This window comes from Molossus molossus, unplaced genomic scaffold (genome assembly GCF_014108415.1).
Source record: "Molossus molossus isolate mMolMol1 unplaced genomic scaffold, mMolMol1.p scaffold_m16_p_20, whole genome shotgun sequence".
NCBI classification, from domain to species: domain Eukaryota; kingdom Metazoa; phylum Chordata; class Mammalia; order Chiroptera; family Molossidae; genus Molossus; species Molossus molossus.
The window spans coordinates 13,749,370-13,769,620 of NW_023425356.1; the positions used below are offsets into that span (position 1 = coordinate 13,749,370).

General features: G+C 38.2%; 1 protein-coding gene across 2 annotated transcripts in view; it reads right to left on the reverse strand.

The window, feature by feature from the left end:
• The window catches only part of TRIM33 (tripartite motif containing 33), a 120,958-nt gene that overhangs the window by 55,241 nt on the left and 45,466 nt on the right, over positions 1-20,251 (reverse strand). For both annotated transcript variants that reach the window (XM_036272038.1, XM_036272036.1), the window contains exons 2-4: positions 10,968-11,086; positions 10,438-10,582; positions 10,140-10,272 (exon numbers count right to left, since the gene is read on the reverse strand). In XM_036272038.1, coding sequence (XP_036127931.1) covers positions 10,140-10,272; positions 10,438-10,582; positions 10,968-11,086 — 397 coding nt within the window. The remainder of the gene's footprint in view (positions 1-10,139; positions 10,273-10,437; positions 10,583-10,967; positions 11,087-20,251) is intronic.

Here is a 20,251-nt window from a genome sequence, read left to right on the forward strand (position 1 = left end):
CAAAGTGGCAGAGAGAGACAGAATGAACTGTCATATGCAGATTAAAGTATGGCAGATTAGGGGAGACCTGGGAGTGTGGGACTGTCCTTTGGAGACAAATAAAGATAAAGAACATAATATTATAATTAGTCTTAGATCTAAAGCAGATAATGATGGAGAGGGTGCAAATGTTGGGGAAGGGAGAACTGTGGCATCCTCTTTTAATGTTAATGCAGAAGAAATTGCAGTTCCAGCAAGTTAACCATATCTTCACCCTAGATGAGGATCAAAGAGTCAGAATTGTGTGGTCTTAGAATGTGTTGATTTATTCATGACCTTCATTTCAGGAGAAGCACACTCACCCCAAATGTGTAGGTTTCATCTTGCCCCATGATGACAGAGTTAATGGAACTGAAAAGATGCACTGTGTGTGATGACCCTCTCCACCTGCCATAACAGGGGCAGTGCTATGGGATGTCTTCTAAAATAGGTCAAAATAGCTTTATCAATTTTAGATGATTAAGAATTCAATACATACTACCATCCTCTCTACCACTCCTATCATGTCCAATCTAGTTTTATCATAAAATAGTCTGTATTTACATTACTATAAGTTCTCAAATTTAATATGAAAAAACTTAACTACCAATTCCCTAAATATACCTGACAAACCATGTCTTCTCAGTTTTCCCCACCTCAGTAAATTCAATCCCATCCGTCCAATTACTCTTAGTAACTTGAAAGCCAAAAATCTTAGTGTTCTTGATATCTTTCTCTCATAAAACCCATAAATCAACAAATCCATACATCACAATTTCAGGCATCAAATTCAAAATATATATAGAACTTGATCATATCTGTCTCCAGTGTCAGCACTCTAGTCTAAGCCACCATTATTTCTTGCCTATATTATTGAAAACAGCCTCCTGATTAACCTCTTAATTCTGTCCTTGCCCCTCTGCCCTTTAATCTCTCCTCACCACAGCTAGTGTGATTCTTTTAAAACAATAATCAACCAAATCATTCTACTGCTCAGAATCTCAACTATCTTACAGTAAAACCAAAATCTCTACAATGTCCTACAAAGTATTTAATAATTTGGCCCTTCCTGCCCCTCTGACCTAATCTGATACTAATCCTCCTCCTGTTCATTCCACTTCTACCACAGAGTTCCTCAAAGATGTCAAGTATGCTACTATTGTTGGTCCTTTGCACTTACTTTCTCTCTACCTGAAATATGCGCCCCCTTGCCAAATTTAAGCAGAGCTTGCTCCCATTCTTCCTTCAGTCTCTCGAATCCATTCTCAACACTTTTGAAACCACCCTATTTAAAATAAAAACCTATATACCCACATGCTCACATGCTGTCCCAATTTCTCAGCTTGATTTTTCTCTGTAACAGTCATCATCTGATATACTTACTATCTGCAACTATATATGTCCTTGGGGATAGTAACTCTGCTTCATTCACTGAAATACACCATGCCTGGCACTCAGTAAGCAAGTAACTATTTGTTAAATTAATAAACAACTATGTACATATTGTCCAATATGATCCGGGGAGTATAATAATTTTTCTTGTAGAACTTTTTTTGGAATAAATGCCCTTTGTTGTCATTTGCTTGTCAATATACCCAATGCTTCTCATGCTCCATCAGATAAAAAAGTTTTCTATATTATTTTTCAAATCATCTAACAAATGTAATAGAAGTGGTTCCATTTTTTTCCTGGAGACTTCAGTCCTCAGCTTCAGTCTAAACTAGCTACTGCACAGCTGTCATTCTGGGAATTTCCATTCATTTTCTTGGTTTATTAACATTTTCGTGGATCACATTCTCTAACAGCTCTCTAGAAAAAGGTCCACAAGAGGCAGTTTCTGAATCTTTGCATGCTGAAAAACATCTATATTTTATTCTCACACTGATGAATAGTTCAGCTATAGAATTCAAGGCTGAAAATCTTTCCCTTTCACCCAACTTTTGAAGTCACTGTCCTAGCATCCTCTTGCTCCTGGCATTGTTATTATTAAAGATCTTACTTAAATTCCCAGTTCACTGCAGGTCACCTACTTCTATTCTTTGGAAACTTTGTTGATAATTTAATCCACACATACTGTCATTTTATGATGATATACACCTTCATATGGATCTTTTTGACAATCAGTGTACTGGTCACTAACTGGGTCATTTCCGACTGGCAACTCTGGGTTCTTAAGTGAACTTTTTGTACTATTTATTTATAATTTCTTTCTTTTCTTTTTCTGTAACTCATACTGGTTGGCTGTTAGATATCTTATAATTTTATCTTTTAACCTTCTCTTTTTGCTCTATTTTCTAAAAGACTAACTAGAATTTATCTACCAAACCTATTCCAAGAGCATTTTCTTATTTTAATTACTTAAAAAAAAATTTTTTTTTCTTTACTGATGTTAGAGAAAGGAAGGGAGAGAGAGAGGGAAAGGGAAAGAGAGAAACATGGATAAGAGAGAACCTCAGCTGGCCGCCTCCTGACTGTCCCTCCACTGGGGATCGGGCCGACAACTGGGCAGGTGCCCTGACCGGAAACTGAATTAGCAACCTCTTGGTGCATGGGTCGACGCTCAACCACTGAGCCACACCGGCTGGGCTATTTTAATTACTTCTTTTCCAGAGATTCTGTCCTTATTTTGTAACCTATAATAGTTTGCTGTTATCTTTCAGGATGTTGTTACTTTGTTTTACATTTCCTTTTGTTCCTAAATGATCTTATGTCTTTTCCTGTCCTTTCTTTCAATGTACCTTGGTCTCTTTCATGTGGGTGGCTGTGCCAAACAGAAAGTTATAAAGCTGTAGTGACTAACAACGGATCATATAACAAGACCAAACAAAGGCAGCTGGTGGTAGTAGTTGAACAGTTCAACAACATCTAATCTACAGTCTCTGAGATGATCTTGGCTTTGCCTCATGAGCATATATATATAATGGTGTCCCAGTCCCAGGTATCACAACCAAATCCAAGGAAGGAAAATGCTGAAAAAAGGCTGACATAGTATTTGTCCCTTTTATCAGGAAGGCAAAAGCTTTCTGAAAATTACCCAACAAAGCAGAATTCCACTTATGTTTTATGGCCATAAACTGTGGAGCAGAGCTACCCTAATGCCAGGAATGCTGAGAAAGGAAACACTTATCTTTTCCAAGTCTCTATATTTGACACCAGACAAGAGAGACAGGAGTTGAGAATTCTCAACATATTCCACATTGTATGGCATATGACAGTGGCTCTCTTCAAATGTCTGATGATCCTTCCATCCATTCATATTTAAATATATCTAAAAACTGCTTAGAATCATGAGTGTGTGAGATAGAAGGGTTTAATGAGCTGGTCAGCCTCACTGTAAGGCAATCTCTTTAATTAGAAATGAACTCCATATGTCCACGTTTAGAAGACTCTTCTGATCATGCACGTTCTCCAGAGAGTAAAAAGGTCTCTACTTCCAGAAAGTGTTAGTAAAGATAACACACAGAAGTGAACTGGTTTTGAGGTTAAATAGTTCTGACAGATAAGGAAGGTGTTCTATAAATTAAGAAGTAGCATTTGTAAAGGCAGAGAAATTTAAAATAGGGGCTTCCTATTTAGAAGTAGAAGTAGGAGATAATAGATTGTGTTGTAAAGAATTTAACTTTGCCCAAAAAAAGATCTGGTCTTTGACCTCAGCTACTGGGAGGGCATTGCTAAGCCCTTGAACTGTGATAAAAGTATCTTTGTTTACCTGGGGCCTTGGGCCACATGCTAAGGATATGATTTATAGAGGGGGCTTTGGGTCACTGGGCTATTATCAGCTCAACCTCAGGAGAAGCAAGAGAAAGATCCGTTACATGGACAGAGAACCATGTCTACTTGACAAAGCTCCAATAAATATTCTGGACATCAAAGCTCAGGTGAGCCTCATAGGTTGGCAATATCCCATTCATCATTGCTGGAAGAAGCTAACCACATCCAGAATCCCACTGAGAAAAGACAAATGGAAGCTCCACCCTTGGAACTCTCCTGGACTATGCCCCATGCATCTTTCCCTCGGATGATTATAATCGGTACCCTTTCACTGTAATAAACATAAACATCAATCTAATGGCTTTCAGTGAGTTCTAGCAAATTATATAACAATTCTGGCAAATTATCAAATCTGAGCGTAGTCTTGGGAAAGCCTAAACTTACAAATGGTGTCAGAAATGAGGGTGGTTTTAGGGACCTACAAATTCTGTAGTTGGTGTCAGAAGTAAGGAGGTACTTGTGGATTGCTTCCTAACTTCCTAGTTGGCATCATAAGTGGGATTCACTAGAATGTCCCTGACTCACTGAAATAGGTGGTTTAGGAAGAGGAAGAATGAGAGGTATGGGTGTTTATGAAACTCTGATTCCTGACTGACTACCTAGTCACTCATGGTATGTAATTGTACTTACTAGAGGTAAAAGTTACCAATGAAATTTAAAAATGGTAGACCCAACTCCCTAGGTGCTGACTCACTTGATAAATAAGGAAATTCAAACTAGTAAGATACAAACTAATTATACAATCCCCTGGTTACTGTCATCCATAGTATCTAAAAAGACTAGTGTGGTGGGACAGATCCTGAAGCTGGACATAGCTCAGATTTCAGTCAGTCTAAGCTGAAGCCACTAGCCTCAGGGCCACTCCAAAGGGGAAAATTTAGGCTAAGAGAGAGACAGCACCTCTTCCACCTCTGGTCACAAGAAAGCAGTCCAGGTCCAGGAAAGACAAAACCAAGAAACTATGAAATTGGAGTACAGTGTTAAGGATTTATCTCATTTTGTGGATTGATGTTGTCTGCTCCCTGAAGGAAAACCTTTACTAAAATATTGTGAGTGGTCAGTTAGAAGCAGTATCATTGGTTTTGAATGCTACAGAATAGAAAAGCAGTGTTTGAGTTGATGCAGGACACACAGCTCACTAGTAAACAACCATGGCTAAGGCTATACATAATTCAGGCACACAGCAGGTCATTCCTGAGGGGATGGCTAGCCTGGTGGACTGAAAAAACACCCTTGTAAAGTCTGTTTACCCTGAGACAGGGAATTGGCCTTCTCTGATCAATGATAAGTGTAACTCCCCAGAAAAAGTGGCTGTTATGTTTCTTACACAAGCCATGCTGGATCTGCATTATGAAGATCAGGATATTCATCTACTGAGGTCACAGTAAATACTGTGTTTAAGGGGAACACTTTTACATGGGTGCTTCCATGTAAACTTACTGCTGCAAAATCCAGCAACAATCTGAGAAGCCTTATCAGATTTATTGTCTCAGCTTCCCTTTATGGGCCTTATAAAATGCTAAGAAAATTAAAGTAGCTCATGAGAAAATAGAAAAAGATCAAGAGGAGATTCAACAGATTTATCCCAGCAGAATGGAAATTTTAGGACAGCTATTAAAAAACAGGATGAATAAAGCAGACATTGCTGGGGTTGAGACAAAGGACTTAATGCAGCACAGCTGAAGGGTGGGTGGACCGATGTAAGCCACTATGACTCCCCAACATTAAAAAGCCCTAAACAACTCTGCTATATTGGAGAAATTTAAAAAGCTGGAGGGCAACGATGACAATGAGAAACCTGATCTTGAATTGCCGAGAGTGATTATCCTCCCAATTAATCAAATTGAAGCCTGAAGGAGAGGCCAGAGTCTTATGCCTCAACCCCTAGATGGAGAACCAACGCAATATGCCCTTGTGTAGGAAGATAGTCAGAAAATGAACAAGACACATTTCTGGGACTCCTTGACGTGAGAGACCAATGCACTATGGTGGAAGCCCTAATGGGTGCTGAAGTTAAATTGGGAGGTAAGGCAATTGTTGATAGGATTAAAGTGAAAGTTAGATGGAAATTGAAATGTCTGAATAGACTTTATGTGAAGTGGTTCCATCTCCTTCACATGGATGTATTAATTGGATGAACATCATATCTGACTGGTACTGTAAAACAGAATGCATATAATTTCACCCGAACACCAGTCGTGATTAGACATGCTAAGTGGGAACCGCTAGAAATGTCTGAGCTTACAGAAGTTAACTTGAGACAATATAAGATATCTGGTGGACAAAAAGAGATTACCACTTTAATAACAAATTAAAAGTTAAGCCCTGGCCGGTTTGGCTCAGCGGTTGGAGCGTCGGCCTAAGGAACAGAGTCCCGGGTTCGGTTCCCGCTAGGGGCACGTACCAAAAAAAAAAAGTTAAGTGCTAGTACCAATGAATTTTCTGAACAATAATCTTGTGTAGCCTGTGTAGAAGTGGATGGCTCAGCAAGATTAATAGACTATTAAAGCTTTAATAAAGTAGTGCCATCATAGCATCAGCAGTCCCTGATAAGGTTTCAAGAGTACAAAAAAATAACCATAGCAGGCTAAAGGAACGTGGTACTCAGCGAGTGATCCCAAAAATGTTTTCTTCTCTGCCTCAATCTCGAAAAATGTCAACAGCAATTTTCCTTCTTGTTTAAGGATCCCAATTTACATTTACTATACTGCCACAGGGTTATTTCAATTCACCAACTTACTGGTATAACTTGGTTAGAATTTAGACTTGATGCAGGTCCTGAGTATAATAATACACTATATTGCCCTGGCTGGTTTGGCTCAGTGGTTAGCAGTGGTTCTCAACCTTCCTAATGCCCCGACCTTTAATACAGTTCCTCATGTTGTCTGTGGGCGTACCTGCACGTGGGCGGACCTGCCTGGAGACAACAGAGAAGAGGTGTCTCGGTTCCTAAGACCATTGGAAATATGTGTTTTCTGGTGGTCTTAGGCAACCCCTGTGAAAGGGTTGTTCAACCCTCAAAGGGGTTGCAACCCACAGGTTGAAAACCGCTGGGTTAGAGCATCAACCTGTGGGCCAAAGAGTCAGGGGTTCGATTCCGGTCAAGGGCATGTACCTCGGTTTGGTCCCCAGCCCTGTCAGGGTCCTACAAGAGGCAGCCAATCAATGTGTCTCTCTCACAAGGATGTGTCTCTCTCTCTCCCCCTCCCTCCCACTCTATCTGAAGATAAATGGAAAAAATATCCTCAGATGAGGATTAAAAATAATACACTGTATTGATATTATGATAATATCAGAAACTGAGGATGAAGGTAGGACTGAGTTAAATGTAGTGGTGACACACTTAACCAACAGAGTCTGTTAATAAATCCAGCAAAGGTCCAAGTACCTGCCCAAACTGGTGAGATTCTTAGGAATAACCTAGGCAGTAGCCACCTTTGACATTCCACAGGTAAAGAAGAATAAACTGCTTTTGCCACCTATCTCTAAAACTAAACAAGCAGCCCAACATTTGGTTGGTATGTTTGAATTTTGAAGGACACACTTTCCACATCTGGTAATATTACTAGTATTAATCAATACAACCACCCAAAAGAAGGGGGGCAGGCCATGTCTGATTTACAAAAAGTAGTCTCTCTCCAGATGCTTTTGGGCCCCTGTGATCCACACTCAGACATGATTTTAGAAGTTTTGGCAACATAGATTGTGCCAACTGAAGTTTATGGAAAAAGCCTATGAGTGCTATTTAGCAGCAACCACTAGGATTTAAGCCCAGAAGATTTCTGGATGTTGTGGTAAAATATAAGCCATTTAAGAAAAATTACTGGCTTACTGTTAGGCATTAATTGAGACCAACTCTATGACTTAAGAATATAAATAACCCTGAAACCCGAAATACCCTTAATGTCTTGGGTGATCGAAGAACACTCTAACAAGGAAGACAATGACCATAAGAGTTCCATACACACAGAAATTGTGCAGAAACATGCAATCAGGAGGATGCAACAATGTATTTATGGTATTTATGAGCAGGTGGCTAGCCTCTTTTCCCTTAAGCATGACTTTGGAACCACCTGAGGAGCTGCTGAATCCTATGATTGCACAGGTGCCCTGCAAACAGCTCTCTATTAACCAACAGAGAGCTGCTTCGTTTATAAATGGCAGTTCAAACTGAAGACAGCATTGTGTTTGGAAGGCTACCACTCTAATTAAAGAAGGTAACAGCAAATCATACCAATGAACTGAACTGCATGCTGTTGTCCACTATGTTTGGGTTTTTACTGAATTCTGCAGTTGGTGTCAGAAGTGAGGGTGATCATGTGGACTGTTTCCTAACTTCATACAGATGATAAAGAGAATTTATTGAATTCTGCAGTTGGTGTCAGAAGTGAGGGTGATCTGTGGACTGTTTCCTAACTTCATACAGATGATAAAGAGAAATACTGAGTAAGACTCAATAAAATATGCTATATTGAGCACTTTTATACTTTGACTATGGGGCACCACAGAAGGGTGCTTTTAAAAATGGAGGGGAGGGGGCAACTCTATACCTTAGCAAAATAACCCTGGCAGCAATTTGGATAGAATGAATTTAATAAGGTAAACCTCAATGCAGAGAGACCAATATAAATGTGTTGTAGTAATAGGTACCTAGGCTTTTAATTCCAATGACATGAGTTCTGTAATAGTCTATCCGGAAATGTATAAAGTGTGAACTAAAGAAAAGGGAGAAAACATTCAAGAGATAATTAGGACTTGGATACAGGTAGTCAAGGAAAATGATAAAGGGCAGGATAGGATCGTGGTCAAAGTCTGATGGAGGGGCGGTTGAAGCTATTCTTTCCTGAGAAAAAGGATGCCATCTTCCTGTTTTGTTTTGTTGTTGTTGTTGTTGTTGTTTTTGCTTCTCGTCATCAATTTAAAAAGCCATAAGAAATCTAAGATTTCTCAAAGATCTGACTGTAGCTATGAGAAAAGTAATCTAATATCTTACTGAGATTATGTAAGATAATGGTAAGATTTGGCCCTGAGGTAAAGGCAGGGTCAAGTAAAACATTAGCAAACCTGCAGGTAAGATGAAACACACTGGAATAAAGTAAAGATATAAAAATTTTAAGTAGATTTCTAAACACATGTTCTGTAGAACATAAGAGCAGCCTTGAGAAAGAACAAAGGGCAATTATCTTTGTATATGGTCAATTTTGAGAGATTCCACATACTGTATTCATTCACCTACTGTAATTCTATATTCTATATATTATATGGGAGAAAATAAGTATATGACCTAAAATAGATCTGGAGTCTGATCACCTGTATTCAAATTCTTGCTCTACCGCTTACAGTGAGACCTTGTACAGATTACTAAAACTTTCTGGAACTAGACTCCCTCCCCTTTAAAACAGTCATAATACTAGTGCCAACACTTCATGGGTAGTTGGTATGAATAAAACCAACGTGCAGTATTCAGAAAAGTGCCTGGCACAAACTATGGATTAATGTATCCCCTCCTCTTTAGGAGAATTCTAAATGAATTCCAATGAATCTAACAAATTAAAGCCACTAAGACATCTTACAGTTAAACAGATTTTAAGTGTGGTTGATCCAACTTAACCTACTCTTTTATAGCAGGAGATTTATAAGACCTATTTCCATCAAGTCAGCAGAACTGTTGTAAGAAAAACACTTTAGAAAATGCTGTATGGGTAAGCAAGACCATCCTTTTTTATTGTAATAAACAGATGTCATAGCAACTGGGAAATTTACTAGAGGATTTTGTTACACAATTGACTAGAAATTTCAGTACATTTCCAGAACAGTTAGAATGTATCAGACTGGTAATAAGTAAATACTACTGAATCCTGAGAGTATAACAGGATTGAAATACTAAGCTATGTATTAAAGAATTAATATTTATGCTTATTTCGAAGCTTATAAATCCCTAGTTTTTCTGTAAATTGTAATATTTAACATGAAATCCGTATATTTATGCTTTAATGTTAAAATGTATACCATTTATCCATACCCATGGGAATATTACCTTTTTAGATGACAGCCCATAGCCTAAATAACACAGTACTTGAAGTGCATCTGAACCAAGGTAGGGCAAAGAAATACAACTCCATTCTTATAAACCCAAACCGATATAATACATTTTACCAAATCATAAGACTACTAGATATGAATGTGGAAACCATTAAAGAATTTATAAAAAACATATTTTGATTTAAGAACCATACAAAATTGAAAATTAAAATGCTAACAAACAAAATTATGGAATAATTATTTGCTTTAGGAAGAATAAATAAGAACTTTTTATAATATTTCTTGATAAGCAATTATGACTTCTGTACCTATGTTCTTTGTGTTCCAATAGCTGACAGTCTCTACATGTCAGTCTATCACATGTTTCACAGAAAAGTTTCAACTGTTCTTGTTTGTGTACAGGGCAGAAAACAGGACGCTGACCAGATGCTCCAACAGACTCTGTAGTAAAATAAAACATATATTTTTAAACTAAACAAAATTTTTGTCTAACTTTCTAAATTTCTTATTGACACTGGTATCCAAAGCTTATAAAGAATACGCAGAAATGCTATAGAGGCAAAAAAGGGAGATTAATAGTAATCATTAAAATTGCTTCTATCTTACCTGAGACATCTTCTTTCTTCCTGATCAAGTGATCTTTAGTGAATTTTACTCTTTGATGTGCTTCAATACAGGTCTTACATAGCCATTCTCCACATTCAACACAAAAGCCAACGGCACTTGCATTGTCTTCACAACTAGTACATACCTAACAGAGGAAATAAATACTAATGTCATTAAATTTACAAAATATAGAGCCACAAAATAAAAAGATAAAAACTTTCTAACTTGCTTCCAAATATACTCATTGTACCTAGGATAAAATTATTTTACTATCCATTTATATTAATAAAATCCTTTTTTTTCCCAGATCAAACATTCAGGTGGATAAAAATCTAAATCTCAGAACACAAAAATGATCTTTTGACTCATTTAGCCATATCTGAGAGGGTGTAGAATATCCTTTATTTTCAGTTTGAAAGATGGAATGATAGCAGAACTAGCCTACTTTATGTAACAATTCAAACATGTTTTTCTAATAATGCACATTTTGATAATAAGATAGGAACATAAAGAAAAATTGAGAAGCATACCTGTTCTGATTTCTCGTCAGAACTGCTAGGAGCTTCAGATGTATCTTTCACAAAATAATTATCCACAAGGTCTATCTGTCTGCATTCTTGACGGCATACTGGGCACCGTATTACACCAACTACAATATAAAATAACAAATGAAGAAATTTTTTCAGGAAAATTGTACATGATGTGCATATGAAAACTACTCATTCAATATGTCACAGACAAGACCAAAGAAATGAGCATTAAGAGCTGAGTAAAATAATCCACTGAATTAGTACATTGGGGGAAAGAATGATACCCTATTTAGGAAGCAAAAACAAGTATTAACATGCACAAAGTTTAAAGGTGCGTCTTATTACAATATGTGGTTCCCAAAATATATCCAGGTCCTACTCCTTGACAAACCTGTCAAGTGTCACTTTATATAGCAAAGAGACTTTGAAGATGTGATTAAATTAGGCTCTTGAGATAGGGATGCTGTCCTGGATTATTTGATGGGCCCTACATGCCATCACAAGTGATCTAAAAAGAGGGAAGCATAAGAAGATTAGATTACAAAAAAGGTGAAGGCAACTAATAATGGAAGCTTTCGAGATGGAGCCAAGAAGCACCAGTAGCCATAATAGTGGCTGAAAAAGACAAAGAAATAGATTCTTTCCTCAAAGCCACCAGAAAGAGCCAGAGCAGCTGACACTTTGACTCTGCAAGACACTCCAACTTTAGCCCAGTAAAACTGAATTCAAACTTTTAGCCTCCAGGCCAGTATAAGAATAAAATGTGTTGTATTAAGGCCCCCAAGCTTATGGTAATTTTGTTACAGAAGCGAAAGAAATACACAATCTACTATCTTATAAATTCTGTCTCAGTTCAAAACTACTTGAATACAGCAGCAATAGAAATTCACAATCTATCATCTTATAAATTGTGACTTAGTTCAGAACTACTTGAATTCATGCTAGTGTAGGAAGAAAGATCATCTATCTGTGCCTTAACCTATTAGTGCTCTAGCATCTATAAAAACAGATAAACCTGCTGAGGTAGCATACAGAAGTTAAAAGTTAAGAACTAAAAAACTAACACCACAGTCAACACAACAAACTGAGTACTGTTATCAGCCATAAAATTGAGGATATAGTATAAATGGCACAACCCTTCCTTTCAAGAAAGGGTTTGAGACTAGTATATAATTTTTACCTTTTAAACCATGCACAACTATAGGAAGCACCATATATAGACTAGGATGCTAATAGAGTCCCCAAGAGTTGTGAGTACACAAACTACAGAAACTGATATAATTCTAATAGAAAATTGAAACATAAATAAAATGTCAGATTCCCAGTAGACACATGTATATTGTTAAAACAAAGTCAAATTTATAATTATATATTTGAAAACAAAATACTCTTTTTATAATACAAAAATGCATACACAGATTTTGCTCAAAGGAAATACATAAAAACCATTTTTCAAATCAAAGGAAGAAACAGTATAGAGAGGAGAAAGGGGAAAAAGAGCATAAATATTTTTACATTTGAGAAGGCTTGAGTTAAAAACCTTCCAAGAAACACTGGATAAAAAATGATACCCTAGCCCTGGCCGGTTTGGCTCAGCGGTTAGAGCATCGGCCTGTGGTCCCAAGAGACCTGGGTTCAGTTCCCGCTAAGGGCATGTACCTCAGTTGCAGTTTGTCCCAGGCCCTGGTTGGATTGTGCAGGTGGCAACTACTCGATGTGTCCCTTTCACGTTGATGTTTCTCTCTCTCCCTCCCACTCTATCTGAACAAAATATCAAAAAATGTCCTCGGTAAGGATAAAAAATAAAAAAAAATGTACCCTATTTAGGAAACAATGTAACTACAAAGGAAATAAGTATAAGTAATTGTAGAACAAAAAGATGTGAGCAATTAACTTCTTACAGTGAATCGGGTAAGTTTTCACTGAAGAGGTAAACTTAAATCCAGTCTTGGAGAATTAACATGCATCTATTAATGTGCAAGAAAGAGTTTACTTGCCTAGCAGCCTAGGTTCCTCAAACCCTGCACATTCCTAAGGACGGCTGTCCTCAATACTGGTCCTTGACTGGCTTCTGGGAGATGATCTCTGAATTCTTGGAATATTATGCCCGACAAAGAGAGTTTTTCTGTACGCCTGAGGCCTTGGGCCACACTATATTCAGTTTGACCTCTAGGGGTGGTTGTAGTCCAAGTAGGCGGTGTCAGTTCTATGGAGGCTGCATCCCTATATGACTGACTTCCTCTCCCCACCAATAAAAATCCTAGACATGAAGGCTCAGGTGAGCTTCCCTGGTTTGATGATACTCCTGCATACTGACAAGCAGCTCTTTAAGCATCTCCCTGTGCAATTCCACTAAAAGGAGATACTTGGAAGCTTGTGCCTGCTTCCTCCTGGACTTCACACCATGCACCTTTTCTCTTACTAATTTTAATTTGTAACCTTTCACTGTAATAAAACACAGCCATGAGTACAACAGTTTTTCTGAATCCTGTGAGTCCTAGCCAATCAATGAGCTTGAGGGTGGTCTTGGGGAGCCCTAACTCAACTAGGAAAGGAAAAAACAGCAATGCAAACCACGAACAGCAGGTGCAAAGTTCACAATGGGTAAAAAAAAAAAAAAAAAAAAAGGAGGCTATAAAAACAGAAATATAATTTTATATATAAATTTATGTATACATATCATTGGAAGAGTTAAGACATTTGCAACAGCTAAAGTAAGAAATATTTTTGTTGACAGATACAAAATATGGAGAGACATTCTGTTCTAAGCAAGAAAACAATATTATAAAAGTATTCATTATATGCCCAGCTGGTGTGGCTCAGTGGATTGAGCATCTTCCCATGGACTGACAGGTCCCATTGGATTCCCAGTCAGAGCACATGCCCGGGTTGTGGACTCAATCCCCAGTAGGGGGCGTGCAGGAGGTAGCTGATAGATGTGTCTCTCTCACATTGATGTTTCTATCTCTCTCACCCTTCCCCTCTTTCTAAAAAAAATCAATAAAAACATATTTTTAAAGTATCTATTGTACCTATATAAATGAGTTACTTGATGCAAGTCAAACCAGGTGTGTTTTTTTTTAACTCAATAAGCTGATTCTCAGATTCTTAAAATTTCTTCTTCAATCTGACAAGCTGACATCACAGTAAATGACAACACAAATTCATCTTTTTCTCATTCCAAATCCCTATTATAAAAACATTGAAGACTTTAGAAGATAAACACAATATAAAAACAAATTCAGGTGGAGGAAGGGGCAAGGCACATAAATCAGTATTCAAGCAATTTCAAGAAATGTAGATGCAAAAGGATATCTGATCATTACAGAAGAAAACCAATCCACAGTACACAAGGAGTGGGGAAATACATCTGAGACTGACCCTTATTTGCCATAAAGATTTTCACAAAAGTTTAATTCGGAAATTTGAGGCATGAAAGAAGTCCCAATGAGAGACACAAGGGAAAAAGTGAAGTCTGTAGACATCAGCAAACCCCATTCCTATGCTATTTATGTCAGATTACCCAGTAGCCAAGATGTCTCACTGCCAAGACAAAAAGAAAGCTTCTTTAGAGATCTCTTTGCTATTTGCTTCCTATTTATCAATAAATTTAAAATTATATAAAAGTCTGCTTAAAAATGAGAACCATTTACCATTTGAGTTTATGAAAAGTATGCCCTTGTAATAAGTGTACATCAGATGAGTGTGCTCCAGACCCACTCTCTCTGGTGCTAGTTGCCATGGTGAGTTTTGATGATCATACAAAACTGAAATCTAAACTCCACAGCCAAAGCTGACCAGTTTTATGTATAATGTCCCAAGAACTGATTTCATTATTTCAAAGCTCAAGTTTGAAGAGTCATATTCATGCCAATTAATTTCTTTTAAATGCCAATTTACTAAAATGTGTAATTATGGGGAAGGGTGGGAAGTTGGTGAGACTGGTTTTAAAAGGCCAAAATACATCCAGCAGTGTGGCTCAGTGGTTGACCTATGCACCAAGAGGTCGCTGGTTCGATTCCGGGTCAGGGCATATGCCCAGGTTGTGGGCCGAATCCCCAGTGGGGGACATGCTGGAAGTGGCCAATCGATGTTCTCTCTCATCAATGTTTCTATCTCTCTCTCCCGCCTTTCTCTCTCTCTCTAAAAATCAATAAAGAAAAAAAACTTTTTTTAATAAATAAATAAAAGGCCAAAATACAAAAATCTACAAACTAGTTTCTCTCTGCCGTGTTAAGTGAAATTTAGTTTCAGTAAAGTGACTGGTGGACTTCCATTCAAGATGGATGACTAAGCAGATGCAGGAAGACCACCTGACCTCCTACTAAAATACAGAAATGGCTAAAATATAACAAATTGTAGTCTGACAAATACATAACTAAGTCTGCACCCAAGAAGGCAAAGTTCTGAAGTACAAGAAACAAAAAGGAAAATTCAAAGCTCAAATGGTGAGGCACTGATGCAAGTGGGCCACAGGGGTTATCAGTACCACTGCCGGAAATAGGACAAAGGTTTAAAGGTAAAACTAAACGCCCTCAATTAAGCATTGGGACAGGCTAAAATCCTTGTCATCTCTAGAGTCATCCACAATAAGTCAGAACACAAAACGAGCTTCATGCATAGACATATGACCAAAGTTTATATATCTGCATAGTACACAGAAGACCAACTTACGAAACTAAGAAGCTTGTCTGGCCCTGCCAGTGTTGCTCAGTGGTTGAGCATCGACCCATGAACCAAGAGGCTGCCAGTTCAATTCCTGGTCAGGGCACATGCCCAGGTTGTGGGCCAAATCCCCAGTTGGGGGCATGCAGGAGGTGCCCAATCAACGTTCTCTCTCATCAATGTTTCTCCCTCTCCCTCTCCCTTCTTCTCTCTCTCTAAAATTAATAAAGAAAGAAAAAAAATTTTTTTTAAAGAAGCTTGTCTGGAAGCTTCTAGGTTGGTGAACTTGTGGAAATTTGGGGAGAGTCGCACAGCATGCTCAGAAGCAAGGAATCTCTGTGCTCTTTCCCACATACCTTGCCCCGTGTACCTCTTCCATCTGGCTGTTCCTGAGTTATATCCTTTTCAAATAAACAGATAATCTACCCAGTGTTTGATGACTTAGGGGAAGTTCATGCAGTGATACAACCTCCAGCCCTGCATCTTTATGTCCTGGCATCAGTTTTCCTGAGACTTCAGAAATACTGAATGAAAAAACTGGGCGTAAATCTACTACAAACCAGAAGGAACCTAAGGAATCTAGTCAAGAGTACTGGTTATTTTCCCCAAGACTTACGTCAATATTTCTCTTCTGTTTTCTATCCTGAGTTCAAGTTCTTATTTCAAATCTCATCTTTAATCAGTTCAGAACTCCAAATGAAATGTCCAGAAAGCAGAAGGCATTAACTTTGCCTCATATCTACTTCTCTTCCTAGGATTCCTATTTCAGTGAATTCACATCGTCATTCAACAACCAAAAAAAAAAAAATCACCAGCAGCAGCTTGTCTGGAACCTTACAAACACAAAACCATCTCAATTAGAACACCTCTCAACCCAGAGCATTAAGTGGGGTTCCCAGTGAAGGTAGCTCATAAATTACAATGTTCATGAAGAAATCCAATACTATTAGAGTGAGTCAATAAATCAATAATGACCTAAATCACAGAAAATAAAACTTCAAAAGAAGAAAAGACTTCAAATATGTGTAAAACGTTCAGGCCTATAAAGAAACAATCTATGAAAATGAGTAGATATGAGAAAGAATAAAAAATAAATTATACTGATTAAATAAAAAAATAGAAGCTAAATAGTAAACAAATGAAAATAAAACTATGAATGTAAAAGATAGATATGAAGAAAAACACAGAATTTAGCACAAAGATAAGGAGAGATGGAAACTACAAACAAGAAAAAATCTAGCCCTGGCCAGTTTGGCTCAGCAGTTAGAGCGTCCGCCTGCGGTCCGGAGAGACCCGGGTTCGGTTCCCGCTAAGGGCATGTACCTCGGTTGCAGTTTGTCCCCGGCCCTGGTTGGTCGTGCGGGTGGCAGCCACTCGATGTGTCCCTTTCACATCGATGTTTCCCTCTCTCTCTCTTCCTCTCTCTCACTCCCACTCTGTCTGTACAAAAAATGGAAAAATGTCCTCGGATGAGGATAAAAAAATAAAAAAGAAAAAAAAAAAAGAAAAAAGCTAAAGAGCTGAATCAGAAACTCCAGCATGTGTCAAACAGAAGTTCTAGAAGTTCATGGAGGAAAAGAGGCACAGATGCTATTTAAAGAGATAATAGCCCTGGCCAGTTTTGCTCATCGGTTAGAGCGTCAGCTTGTGGTCCAGAGAGAGCCGAGTTCGGTTCCCGCTGGGGCGCGTGCCTCGGTTGCAGTTTGTCCCCGGCCCTGGTTGGGTTGTGTGGGTGGCAGCCACTCGATGTGTCCCTTTCATGTCGATGTTTCTCTCTCTCTCTCTCTCTCTCTCTCTCTTCCTCTCCCTCCCTCCCACTCTATCTGAACAAAAAATGGAAAAATGTCCTTGGGTGAGGATAAAAATTAAATAAATAAATAAATAAATCGATCGATCGATAAATAGCTGAGAATTTCACAACTGAAGAAATAAGTCCTCAAATTGCAATCCAATTCCTGAGCAGAATAATTAAAAATAATTCCACAACTAAACAAAGATGGAGCAAAAACTCTTCATAACTGCTAATACTAAAAGACAATCAAGATTAACAAAAGACCTCATGAGTTTAAAAAAAAAAAAAAAAAAGCCAAAAAATAGCAGGCAATCCCTTCAAAGCTTTTAGAGAAAGAAAATAAAAGTCAACCTAGCAATCTATATTCTGATAAAACTATTACTCAAGTGTAAAGGCAAATTAAGTTTTCAGGCATATAACAGTATTATTCATTGTTATGACTAATAAAGCATTAAGCTAGACCATATAAAACTGTCAATAGTACACCACTTCTGACCTGCAAATATAGCAATTTTATACAGTTTAACCTGGTATTTATTTTAAGAACATGAAAAAATATTTTGAACTAAAATTTAAAAAATAATTAGCAAAGGCATCAATAATACATGTTGGTATCTAAATATGCATAGGCTAAAAGTAAATATATATTAATTTGGGAAGTGAAAAATACAAGAAATTAAAATATCAAACTACAATAACCTATTCTAATTAAACTTCAGCTTGAAAAGAAACTTTCGAATAATAGTAAGAGGAAATTGATATTAAAGATTAATTAAAAGTAAGGTAGCCTGGCCGGAGTGGCTCGGTTGGTTGATCATCTTTCTGTGCACCAGAAGGTTGCCAGTTTGATTCCTGGTCAGGGCACATACCTTGGGTTTCAGGTTCGATCCCCTGTTGGGGCACATATGGGAGGCAATCTTCAATGTTTCTCTCTCATATTGATGTTTCTTTCTCTCTCTTTCCCCCCTCCCCCTCCTTCTTTCCCTTTCTCTCTAAGCATGTGAAGATTAAAAATAATCAACTTAAAAAATAAGGTAAAACCCTGCCTTAACAAAATAAGTGAGGCCCCAAAATTCAATTGCATAAAAGAGAGTCCAGTTGTTGGAAAGTAAAATAACTGAGTAAGCTTTCTTTTTCTTTTTTTTATCCTCACCCGAGGATATTTTTCCATTTTTTGTTCAGGTAGAGTGGGAGGGAGATAGAGACAGAAACATCGATGTGAAGGGACACATCGAGTGGCTGCCACCCGCACGACCAACCAGGGCCGGGGACAAACTGCAACCGAAGTACATGCCCTTAGCGGGAACCGAACCCGGGTCTCTCCGGACCGCAGGCCGACGCTCCAACCGCTGAGCCAAACCGGCCAGGGCTGAGTAAGCTTTCTTAATAAACTAAGACTATAGTTTGATACCAGGACGAAGCTGTTGTTCTAAGGTTCACACTTTGAAAACAACAGTTCTAAAATATCGGTAAGAAATTCCAGGAATCTCTTACTAGTTGGTGCTATTTGATTCATAAAAATTGGCTCAGAAGATGATTGCGACTCAGAGACTCCCTGTCACCACATCCCTTCTCTGATGTTTCCCAACCCAACCTTGCACTACCCATCACTTCTGCCCTCACTCCAGTAAGAATTTTAACCTGCCTGTTTGAGAATGAGGACATAATCATGATCAAATTATATTTAAATTTGTATTAATACAAGATTTTACCATAAAATATGTCAGTATCTATTGAGAAATTTGTATGTATTAGTTCGCTGAGTCCTCATACAGCTCTGTAAAACAGGTTCAATTATTATCACCACTTCAAAGGTGACGATATTAAGGTTCAGAGCTCAGGTAACATTCTCAAGGCCATATGGCAATGTAAATAGGGGCTGAAAGAAGGGCCAAATCTGAAGCCATGATGTCTGAATATACAGCCCTTGCTCTTTTTTTATCCTCACCTGAGGACATTTTTCCATTTTTTGTTCAGATAGAGTGAGAGGGAGAGAGATGAAGAGAGAGAGAAAGAGAAACATCGACGTGAAAGGGACACATGGAGTGGCTGCCACCCGCACAACCCAACCAGGGCCAGGGACAAACTGCAACCAAGGTACGCGCCCTTAGCAGGAACCGAACCAAACCCGGGTCTCTCTGGACCGCAGGCTGATGCTCTAACCACTGAGCAAAACTGGCCAGGGCTATAGCCCTAGCTCTTAAAATCTATGCTAAACTAGCTCTCTAGTTAAAAGGCCGATCCATTAGTAACAAAATAAGAGACTAAACTAAGGCAGTCATGATAGCTATATAGAGGACAAATTAGAGGCAAAACCAGATGACTTAATCATGACTGTATGATGATGATGGAGAGGTGGCAGTTACAGCAAGGGAAAAATTTTTAAATTCAAACTGATTCCCAAGTTTCTGGTGTGAGTAATTCATGAACAATTACACAATTACTCAAAATGAGGGGAAAGTAATTTTAGCCAAAACGTAGTAAGTTTTGAACAGACTGTGTTTAGCAGAGTTCCAAAGTGAACCACCAGCATTATAAGTAGTTCAAATCTGAAGCACAGCTATAATTAGTGAGTGAGAATATGATCAAGGTCAGTATACTAATATTTATGACTCAAGCAGAATAGGAGTTCTCAGATTATTTTTTTAATAGTTTATTGATTTTTTAGAGAGAAGAGAGAAACACTGACGTGAGAGTGGAACACCTACCAGCTGCCTCCCACGTATTTCCCCAACCTGGGATAGAGCCTAAACCTGGGCATGTGCCCTAACCAGGAATGGAGGCAGCAACCCTTCAGTGCCCAGGATGATCCCCCACCAACTGAGCT